Source organism: Oncorhynchus mykiss, chromosome 26 (genome assembly GCF_057628025.1).
Source record: "Oncorhynchus mykiss isolate SJ-2025 chromosome 26, ASM5762802v1, whole genome shotgun sequence".
NCBI classification, from domain to species: domain Eukaryota; kingdom Metazoa; phylum Chordata; class Actinopteri; order Salmoniformes; family Salmonidae; genus Oncorhynchus; species Oncorhynchus mykiss.
Genome location: NC_143047.1, coordinates 52,250,587 through 52,262,939, shown reverse-complemented (window position 1 = coordinate 52,262,939; position 12,353 = coordinate 52,250,587). Strand labels below are relative to the sequence as shown.

At 46.3% G+C, this 12,353-nt stretch overlaps 1 protein-coding gene across 6 annotated transcripts in view; it reads left to right on the top strand.

The window, feature by feature from the left end:
• The window catches only part of LOC110526878 (aminopeptidase N), a 72,805-nt gene that overhangs the window by 47,660 nt on the left and 12,792 nt on the right, over window positions 1-12,353 (top strand). For all 6 annotated transcript variants that reach the window (XM_090222055.1, XM_090222054.1, XM_090222056.1 and 3 more), the window contains 4 exons: window positions 10,333-10,466; window positions 10,562-10,617; window positions 10,722-10,763; window positions 10,872-10,977. In XM_090222055.1, coding sequence (XP_090078181.1) covers window positions 10,333-10,466; window positions 10,562-10,617; window positions 10,722-10,763; window positions 10,872-10,977 — 338 coding nt within the window. The remainder of the gene's footprint in view (window positions 1-10,332; window positions 10,467-10,561; window positions 10,618-10,721; window positions 10,764-10,871; window positions 10,978-12,353) is intronic.

Below are 12,353 nucleotides of genomic sequence, written 5' to 3'. Positions count from 1 at the left end.
TGGAGATGTTCCTGGACTAATGACTAATGAACAGGCTCATGGGTATCAGTGGAGATGTCCCTGGACTAATGACTAATGAACAGGTCCATGGGTATCAGTGGAGATGTCCCTGGACTAATGGACAGGTCCATGGGTATCATTGGAGATGTCCATGGACTAATGACTAATGAACAGGCTCATGGGTATCAGTGGAGATGTCCCTGGACTAATGACTAATGAACAGGTCCATGGGTATCAGTGGAGATGTCCCTGGACTAATGGACAGGTCCATGGGTATCAGTGGAGATGTCCCTGGACTAATGACGAATGAACAGGTCCATGGGTATCAGGTGAGATGTTCCTGGACTAATGGACAGGTCCATGGGTATCAGTGGAGATGTCCCTGGACTAATGACTAATGAACAGGTCCATGGGTATCAGTGGAGATGTCCCTGGACTAATGAACAGGTCCATGGGTATCAGTGGAGATGTCCCTGGACTAATGACTAATGGACAGGTCCATGGGTGTCAGTGGAGATGTCTCTGGACTAATGACCAATGAACAGGCCCATAGGTATCAGTGGAGATGTCCCTGGACTAATGAATAGGTCCATGGGTATCAGTGGAGATGTCCCTGGACTAATGACTAATGAACAGGCCCATGGGTATCAGTGGAGATGTCCCTGGACTAATGACTAATGAACAGGTCCATGGGTATCAGTGGAGATGTCCCTGGACTAATGAACAGGTCCATGGGTATCAGTGGAGATGTCCCTGGACTAATGACTAATGAACAGGCCCATGGGAATCATTGGAGATGTCCCTGGACTAATGACTAATGGACAGGTCCATGGGTATCAGTGGAGATGTTCCTGGACTAATGACTAATGAACAGGCCCATGGGTATCAGTGGAGATGTCGCTGGACTAATGACTAATGAACAGGTCCATGGGTATCAGTGGAGATGTCCCTGGACTAATGACTAATGGACAGGTCCATGGGTATCAGTGGAGTTGTCCCTGGACTAATGACTAATGAACAGGCCCATGGGTATCAGTGGAGATGTCCCTGGACTATTGACTAATGGACAGGTCCATGGGTATCAGTGGAGATGTCCCTGGACTAATGACTAATGGACAGGTCCATGGGTGTCAGTGGAGATGTCTCTGGACTAATGACCAATGAACAGGCCCATAGGTATCAGTGGAGATGTCCCTGGACTAATGAACAGGTCCATGGGTATCAGTGGAGATGTCCCAGGACTAATGAACAGGTCCATGGGTATTAGTGGAGATGTTCCTGGACTAATGACTAATGAACAGGCTCATGGGTATCAGTGGAGATGTCCCTGGACTAATGACTAATGAACAGGTCCATGGGTATCAGTGGAGATGTCCCTGGACTAATGGACAGGTCCATGGGTATCATTGGAGATGTCCATGGACTAATGACTAATGAACAGGCTCATGGGTATCAGTGGAGATGTCCCTGGACTAATGACTAATGAACAGGTCCATGGGTATCAGTGGAGATGTCCCTGGACTAATGGACAGGTCCATGGGTATCAGTGGAGATGTCCCTGGACTAATGACGAATGAACAGGTCCATGGGTATCAGGTGAGATGTTCCTGGACTAATGGACAGGTCCATGGGTATCAGTGGAGATGTCCCTGGACTAATGACTAATGAACAGGTCCATGGGTATCAGTGGAGATGTCCCTGGACTAATGACTAATGGACAGGTCCATGGTATCAGTGGAGATGTTCCTGGACTAATGACTAATGAACAGGCTCTTGGGTATCAGTGGAGATGTCCCTGGACTAATGACTAATGAACAGGTCCATGGGTATCAGTGGAGATGTCCCTGGACTAATGGACAGGTCCATGGGTATCAGTGGAGATGTCCCTGGACTAATGACTAATGAACAGGTCCATGGGTATCAGGTGAGATGTTCCTGGACTAATGAACAGGTCCATGGGTATCAGTGGAGATGTCCCTGGACTAATGACTAATGAACAGGTCCATGGGTATCAGTGGAGATGTCCCTGGACTAATGACTAATGAACAGGTTCATGGGTATTAGTGGAGATGTCCCTGGACTAATGAACAGGTCCATGGGTATCAGTGGAGATGTCCCTGGACTAATGACTAATGAACAGGCCCATGGGTATCATTGGAGATGTCCCTGGACTAATGACTAATGGACAGGTCCATGGGTGTCAGTGGAGATGTCTCTGGACTAATGACCAATGAACAGGCCCATGGGTATCAGTGGAGATGTCCCTGGACTAATGACTAATGAACAGGCCCATGGGTATCAGTGGAGATGTCCCTGGACTAATGACTAATGAACAGGTCCATGGGTATCAGTGGAGATGTCCCTGGACTAATGAACAGGTCCATGGGTATCAGTGGAGATGTCCCTGGACTATTGACTAATGGACAGGTCCATGGGTTTCAGTGGAGATGTCTCTGGACTAATGACCAATGAACAGGCCCATAGGTATCAGTGGAGATGTCCCTGGACTAATGAACAGGTCCATGGGTATCAGTGGAGATGTCCCTGGACTAATGACTAATGAACAGGCCCATGGGTATCAGTGGAGATGTCCCTGGACTAATGACTAATGAACAGGTCCATGGGTATCAGTGGAGATGTCCCTGGACTAATGAACAGGTCCATGGGTATCAGTGGAGATGTCCCTGGACTAATGACTAATGAACAGGCCCATGGGAATCATTGGAGATGTCCCTGGACTAATGACTAATGGACAGGTCCATGGGTATCAGTGGAGATGTTCCTGGACTAATGACTAATGAACAGGCCCATGGGTATCAGTGGAGATGTCCCTGGACTAATGACTAATGAACAGGTCCATGGGTATCAGTGGAGATGTCCCTGGACTAATGAACAGGTCCATGGGTATCAGTGGAGATGTCCCTGGACTAATGACTAATGGACAGGTCCATGGGTATCAGTGGAGTTGTCCCTGGACTAATGACTAATGAACAGGCCCATGGGTATCAGTGAAGATGTCCCTGGACTATTGACTAATGGACAGGTCCATGGGTATCAGTGGAGATGTCCCTGGACTAATGACTAATGGACAGGTCCATGGGTGTCAGTGGAGATGTCTCTGGACTAATGACCAATGAACAGGCCCATAGGTATCAGTGGAGATGTCCCTGGACTAATGAACAGGTCCATGGGTATCAGTGGAGATGTCCCTGGACTAATGAACAGGTCCATGGGTATTAGTGGAGATGTTCCTGGACTAATGACTAATGAACAGGCTCATGGGTATCAGTGGAGATGTCCCTGGAATAATGACTAATGAACAGGTCCATGGGTATCAGTGGAGATGTCCCTGGACTAATGGACAGGTCCATGGGTATCATTGGAGATGTCCCTGGACTAATGACTAATGGACAGGTCCATGGGTATCAGTGGAGATGTTCCTGGACTAATGACTAATGAACAGGCTCATGGGTATCAGTGGAGATGTCCCTGGACTAATGACTAATGAACAGGTCCATGGGTATCAGTGGAGATGTCCCTGGACTAATGGACAGGTCCATGGGTATCAGTGGAGATGTCCCTGGACTAATGACTAATGAACAGGTCCATGGGTATCAGGTGAGATGTTCCTGGACTAATGAACAGGTCCATGGGTATCAGTGGAGATGTCCCTGGACTAATGACTAATGAACAGGTCCATGGGTATCAGTGGAGATGTCCCTGGACTAATGACTAATGAACAGGTCCATGGGTATTAATGGAGATGTCCCTGGACTAATGAACAGGTCCATGGGTATCAGTGGAGATGTCCCTGGACTAATGACTAATGAACAGGCCCATGGGTATCATTGGAGATGTCCCTGGACTAACGACTAATGGACAGGTCCATGGGTATCAGTGGAGATGTTCCTGGACTAATGACTAATGAACAGGTCCATGGGTATCAGTGGAGATGTCCCTGGACTAATGAACAGGTCCATGGGTATCAGTGGAGATGTCCCTGGACTAATGACTAATGGACAGGTCCATGGGTATCAGTGGAGTTGTCCCTGGACTAATGACTAATGAACAGGCCCATGGGTATCAGTGGAGATGTCCCTGGAATATTGACTAATGGACAGGTCCATGGGTATCAGTGGAGATGTCCCTGGACTAATGACTAATGGACAGGTCCATGGGTGTCAGTGGAGATGTCCCTGGACTAATGAACAGGTCCATGGGTATCAGTGGAGATGTCCCTGGACTAATGAACAGGTCCATGGGTATTAGTTGAGATGTCCCTGGACTAATGACTAATGAACAGGCCCATGGGTATCATTGGAGATGTCCCTGGACTAATGACTAATGGACAGGTCCATGGGTATCAGTGGAGATGTTCCTGGACTAATGACTAATGAACAGGCTCATGGGTATCAGTGGAGATGTCCCTGGACTAATGACTAATGAACAGGTCCATGGGTATCAGTGGAGATGTCCCTGGACTAATGAACAGGTCCATGGGTATCAGTGGAGATGTCCCTGGACTAATGACTAATGAACAGGCCCATGGGTATCATTGGAGATGTCCCTGGACTAATGACTAATGGACAGGTCCATGGGTGTCAGTGGAGATGTCTCTGGACTAATGACCAATGAACAGGCCCATGGGTATCAGTGGAGATGTCCCTGGACTAATGAACAGGTCCATGGGTATCAGTGGAGATGTCCCTGGACTAATGACTAATGAACAGGCCCATGGGTATCAGTGGAGATGTCCCTGGACTAATGACTAATGAACAGGTCCATGGGTATCAGTGGAGATGTCCCTGGACTAATGAACAGGTCCATGGGTATCAGTGGAGATGTCCCTGGACTAATGACTAATGGACAGGTCCATGGGTGTCAGTGGAGATGTCTCTGGACTAATGACCAATGAACAGGGCCATAGGTATCAGTGGAGATGTCCCTGGACTAATGAACAGGTCCATGGGTATCAGTGGAGATGTCCCTGGACTAATGACTAATGAACAGGCCCATGGGTATCAGTGGAGATGTCCTTGGACTAATGACTAATGAACAGGTCCATGGGTATCAGTGGAGATGTCCCTGGACTAATGAACAGGTCCATGGGTATCAGTGGAGATGTCCCTGGACTAATGACTAATGAACAGGCCCATGGGAATCATTGGAGATGTCCCTGGACTAATGACTAATGGACAGGTCCATGGGTATCAGTGGAGATGTTCCTGGACTAATGACTAATGAACAGGCCCATGGGTATCAGTGGGGATGTCCCTGGACTAATGACTAATGAACAGGTCCATGGGTATCAGTGGAGATGTCCCTGGACTAATGAACAGGTCCATGGGTATCAGTGGAGATGTCCCTGGACTAATGACTAATGGACAGGTCCATGGGTATCAGTGGAGTTGTCCCTGGACTAATGACTAATGAACAGGCCCATGGGTATCAGTGAAGATGTCCCTGGACTATTGACTAATGGACAGGTCCATGGGTATCAGTGGAGATGTCCCTGGACTAATGACTAATGGACAGGTCCATGGGGGTCAGTGGAGATGTCTCTGGACTAATGACCAATGAACAGGCCCATAGGTATCAGTGGAGATGTCCCTGGACTAATGAACAGATCCATGGGTATCAGTGGAGATGTCCCTGGACTAATGAACAGGTCCATGGGTATTAGTGGAGATGTTCCTGGACTAATGACTAATGAACAGGCTCATGGGTATCAGCGGAGATGTCCCTGGAATAATGACTAATGATCAGGTCCATGGGTATCAGTGGAGATGTTCCTGGACTAATGACTAATGAACAGGCTCATGGGTATCAGTGGAGATGTCACTGGACTAATGACTAATGAACAGGTCCATGGGTATCAGTGGAGATGTCCCTGGACTAATGGACAGGTCCATGGGTATCAGTGGAGATGTCCCTGGACTAATGACTAATGAACAGGTCCATGGGTATCAGTGGAGATGTCCCTGGACTAATGGACAGGTCCATGGGTATCATTGGAGATGTCCCTGGACTAATGACTAATGAACAGGTCCATGGGTATCAGTGGAGATGTCCCTGGACTAATGACTAATGAACAGGCCCATGGGTATCAGTGGAGATGTCCCTGGACTAATGAACAGGTCCATGGGTATCAGTGGAGATGTCCCTGGACTAATGAACAGGTCCATGGGTATTAGTGGAGATGTTCCTGGACTAATGACTAATGAACAGGCTCATGGGTATCAGTGGAGATGTCCCTGGAATAATGACTAATGAACAGGTCCATGGGTATCAGTGGAGATGTCCCTGGACTAATGGACAGGTCCATGGGTATCATTGGAGATGTCCCTGGTCTAATGACTAATGGACAGGTCCATGGGTATCAGTGGAGATGTTCCTGGACTAATGACTAATGAACAGGCTCATGGGTATCAGTGGAGATGTCCCTGGACTAATGACTAATGAACAGGTCCATGGGTATCAGTGGAGATGTCCCTGGACTAATGGACAGGTCGATGGGTATCAGTGGAGATGTCCCTGGACTAATGACTAATGAACAGGTCCATGGGTATCAGGTGAGATTTTCCTGGACTAATGAACAGGTCCATGGGTATCAGTGGAGATGTCCCTGGACTAATGACTAATGAACAGGTCCATGGGTATCAGTGGAGATGTCCCTGGACTAATGACTAATGAACAGGCCCATGGGTATCATTGGAGATGTCCCTGGACTAATGACTAATGGACAGGTCCATGGGTATCAGTGGAGATGTTCCTGGACTAATGACTAATGAACAGGCCCATGGGTATCAGTGGAGATGTCCCTGGACTAATGACTAATGAACAGGTCCATGGGTATCATTGGAGATGTCCCTGGACTAATGACTAATGGACAGGTCCATGGGTGTCAGTGGAGATGTCTCTGGACTAATGACCAATGAACAGGCCCATGGGTATCAGTGGAGATGTCCCTGGACTAATGAACAGGTCCATGGGTATCAGTGGAGATGTCCCTGGACTAATGACTAATGAACAGGCCCATGGGTATCAGTGGAGATGTCCCTGGACTAATGACTAATGAACAGGTCCATGGGTATCAGTGGAGATGTCCCTGGACTAATGAACAGGTCCATGGGTATCAGTGGAGATGTCCCTGGACTAATGACTAATGGACAGGTCCATGGGTGTCAGTGGAGATGTCTCTGGACTAATGACCAATGAACAGGGCCATAGGTATCAGTGGAGATGTCCCTGGACTAATGAACAGGTCCATGGGTATCAGTGGAGATGTCCCTGGACTAATGACTAATGAACAGGCCCATGGGTATCAGTGGAGATGTCCTTGGACTAATGACTAATGAACAGGTCCATGGGTATCAGTGGAGATGTCCCTGGACTAATGAACAGGTCCATGGGTATCAGTGGAGATGTCCCTGGACTAATGACTAATGAACAGGCCCATGGGAATCATTGGAGATGTCCCTGGACTAATGACTAATGGACAGGTCCATGGGTATCAGTGGAGATGTTCCTGGACTAATGACTAATGAACAGGCCCATGGGTATCAGTGGGGATGTCCCTGGACTAATGACTAATGAACAGGTCCATGGGTATCAGTGGAGATGTCCCTGGACTAATGAACAGGTCCATGGGTATCAGTGGAGATGTCCCTGGACTAATGACTAATGGACAGGTCCATGGGTATCAGTGGAGTTGTCCCTGGACTAATGACTAATGAACAGGCCCATGGGTATCAGTGAAGATGTCCCTGGACTATTGACTAATGGACAGGTCCATGGGTATCAGTGGAGATGTCCCTGGACTAATGACTAATGGACAGGTCCATGGGGGTCAGTGGAGATGTCTCTGGACTAATGACCAATGAACAGGCCCATAGGTATCAGTGGAGATGTCCCTGGACTAATGAACAGATCCATGGGTATCAGTGGAGATGTCCCTGGACTAATGAACAGGTCCATGGGTATCAGTGGAGATGTCCCTGGAATAATGACTAATGATCAGGTCCATGGGTATCAGTGGAGATGTTCCTGGACTAATGACTAATGAACAGGCTCATGGGTATCAGTGGAGATGTCACTGGACTAATGACTAATGAACAGGTCCATGGGTATCAGTGGAGATGTCCCTGGACTAATGGACAGGTCCATGGGTATCAGTGGAGATGTCCCTGGACTAATGACTAATGAACAGGTCCATGGGTATCAGTGGAGATGTCCCTGGACTAATGGACAGGTCCATGGGTATCATTGGAGATGTCCCTGGACTAATGACTAATGAACAGGTCCATGGGTATCAGTGGAGATGTCCCTGGACTAATGACTAATGAACAGGCCCATGGGTATCAGTGGAGATGTCCCTGGACTAATGAACAGGTCCATGGGTATCAGTGGAGATGTCCCTGGACTAATGAACAGGTCCATGGGTATTAGTGGAGATGTTCCTGGACTAATGACTAATGAACAGGCTCATGGGTATCAGTGGAGATGTCCCTGGAATAATGACTAATGAACAGGTCCATGGGTATCAGTGGAGATGTCCCTGGACTAATGGACAGGTCCATGGGTATCATTGGAGATGTCCCTGGTCTAATGACTAATGGACAGGTCCATGGGTATCAGTGGAGATGTTCCTGGACTAATGACTAATGAACAGGCTCATGGGTATCAGTGGAGATGTCCCTGGACTAATGACTAATGAACAGGTCCATGGGTATCAGTGGAGATGTCCCTGGACTAATGGACAGGTCGATGGGTATCAGTGGAGATGTCCCTGGACTAATGACTAATGAACAGGTCCATGGGTATCAGGTGAGATTTTCCTGGACTAATGAACAGGTCCATGGGTATCAGTGGAGATGTCCCTGGACTAATGACTAATGAACAGGTCCATGGGTATCAGTGGAGATGTCCCTGGACTAATGACTAATGAACAGGCCCATGGGTATCATTGGAGATGTCCCTGGACTAATGACTAATGGACAGGTCCATGGGTATCAGTGGAGATGTTCCTGGACTAATGACTAATGAACAGGCCCATGGGTATCAGTGGAGATGTCCCTGGACTAATGACTAATGAACAGGTCCATGGGTATCAGTGGAGATGTCCCTGGACTAATGAACAGGTCCATGGGTATCAGTGGAGATGTCCCTGGACTAATGACTAATGGACAGGTCCATGGGTATCAGTGGAGTTGTCCCTGGACTAATGACTAATGAACAGGCCCATGGGTATCAGTGGAGATGTCCCTGGACTATTGACTAATGGACAGGTCCATGGGTATCAGTGGAGATGTCCCTGGACTAATGACTAATGGACAGGTCCATGGGTGTCAGTGGAGATGTCTCTGGACTAATGACCAATGAACAGGCCCATAGGTATCAGTGGAGATGTCCCTGGACTAATGAACAGGTCCATGGGTATCAGTGGAGATGTCCCTGGACTAATGAACAGGTCCATGGGTATTAGTGGAGATGTCCCTGGACTAATGACTAATGAACAGGCCCATGGGTATCATTGGAGATGTCCCTGGACTAATGACTAATGGACAGGTCCATGGGTATCAGTGGAGATGTTCCTGGACTAATGACTAATGAACAGGCTCATGGGTATCAGTGGAGATGTCCCTGGACTAATGACTAATGAACAGGTCCATGGGTATCAGTGGAGATGTCCCTGGACTAATGAACAGGTCCATGGGTATCAGTGGAGATGTCCCTGGACTAATGAACAGGTCCATGGGTATCAGTGGAGATGTCCCTGGACTAATGAACAGGTCCATGGGTATCAGTGGAGATGTCCCTAGACTAATGACTAATGGACAGGTCCATGAGTATCAGTGGAGATGTCTCTGGACTAATGACTAATGAACAGGTCCTTAGGTATCAGTGGAGATGTCCCTGGACTAATGAACAGGTCCATGGGTATCAGTGGAGATGTCCCTGGACTAATGACTAATGGACAGGTCCATGGGTATCAGTGGAGATGTCCCTGGACTAATGACTAATGAACAGGTCCATGGGTATCAGTGGAGATGTCCCTGGACTAATGGACATGGCCAGGTCATGTTATTGTTCATCGTAACAGGAAGTTCTGTGTTGAATCCTAACTTGAGACCAAGGTTGCAAAATTATGGTAACTTTCCCAAAAAGTGCCTGTTTTCCATAAATCGTGGTTGGTGTTTTCATGGAATTACTTGGGAATTAGTGGGAAGTCAGGGAATCCTCTAACCAGGATATTCTGGAAAACCAGTGAATTTTGTAAAATCTGGCAGAATGTTGCCTTTCTGTGACCAGTGTGTTGCTTTCCTCCAACAGACAGACACCCTCCCATGACAACAGCAGGATCTGAGTGGGTTCTGGCCAACCTCAATGTGTCTGGCTATTACAGGGTTAACTACGACATGGACAACTGGGAACGACTCCTCAACCAGCTCACCACAGACCACACGGTCAGTATACGTTATTAATCCAATCTTATGTGGATATTACCTATCAGAATATGATTCCATATGACGCAATGTAACATCAGAACTTCTGTGTGCAGGTCATTCCTTTAATTAACAGAGCTCAAATAGTGGATGATGCCTTCAATCTGGCCAGGTAAAGCTATTTCTTACTCCCCCCCACCTACTGTATTTCCTGGTGAACTGTGTGGAAGCTGGAAGCTGATGCGGTTGTGCTGTCATATTGTTGTGTGTTTCCAGGGCCAAGGTGATCAACACGACATTAGCTCTGAGGACCACCAGGTAACTAGAGTAATATATTCTACTATACAGATTATATATTACCAGGTACCTGTCTCAGGAGAGAGACTCCGTCCCCTGGGAGTCAGTTCTTATATTATATATTACCAGGTACCTGTCTCAGGAGAGAGACTACATCCCCTGGGAGTCAGCTCTCAGGAATCTCAACTACTATATCCTCATGTTCGACCGTGGACAGGCATACGGGGTGCTACAGGTGGGTTCTCACTATAATATGATATATCACTCATTTACAGTTGCAAAAGATCTGTCGTCGTCCCAAATTCTCCTGGTTTTCCAGAAATCCTGTTAGAAGGATGACAGATTCCCTGCAAAACCCGGGAATGTTTTAAAAGGTTACTGTAATTCTGCTACCCTAAATATACCATATACTATAGTAATAATATGTTATAGTCTGAAATATTGGCCTCTAGTGACAGACATGAAGCTCTAGTATCTTTAACCGAACATAGTTTTCGTACGTAAGAAAATGACATAGAACAACTTACAACATGTCATTATTTGTCTCATGGGCTAATACAACCACAATATAATCAGATTATTATGTTCTCTGGAATACTGGAGGCTGATGACAATTGTGAAACACTGCTATTATTGATTATGGTTGTAGTGCATGAGAAAATGACAAAGATCAACAACAACAACACACAGAGGACATAACAAAGATCAACATAGAGGACATAACAAAGATCAACATAGAGGACATAACAAAGATCAACATAGAGGACATAACAAAGATCAACATAGAGGACATAACAAAGATCAACAACAACAACACACAGAGGACATAACAAAGATCAACACAGAGGACATAACAAAGATCAACAACAACACACAGAGGACATAACAAAGATCAACACAGAGGACATAACAAAGATCAACAACAACACAGAGGACATAACAAAGATCAACAGAGGACATAACAAAGATCAACACAGAGGACATAACAAAGATCAACATAGAGGACATAACAGAGATCAACATAGAGGACATAACAAAGATCAACATAGAGGACATAACAAAGATCAACATAGAGGACATAACAAAGATCAACATAGAGGACATAACAAAGATCAACAACAACACACAGAGGACATAACAAAGATCAACACAGAGGACATAACAAAGATCAACAACAACACACAGAGGACATAACAAAGATCAACATAGAGGACATAACAAAGATCAACACAGAGGACATAACAAAGATCAACATAGAGGACATAACAAAGATCAACAACAACACACAGAGGACATAACAAAGATCAACACAGAGGACATAACAAAGATCAACATAGAGGACATAACAGAGATCAACATAGAGGACATAACAGAGATCAACATAGAGGACATAACAAAGATCAACATAGAGGACATAACAAAGATCAACATAGAGGACATAACAAAGATCTACATAGAGGACATAACAAAGATCTACAAAGATCAACATAGAGGACATAACAAAGATCTACAAAGATCAACATAGAGGACATAACAAAGATCAACATAGAGGACATAACAAAGATCTACAACGATCAACATAGAGGACATAACAAAGATCAACATAGAGGA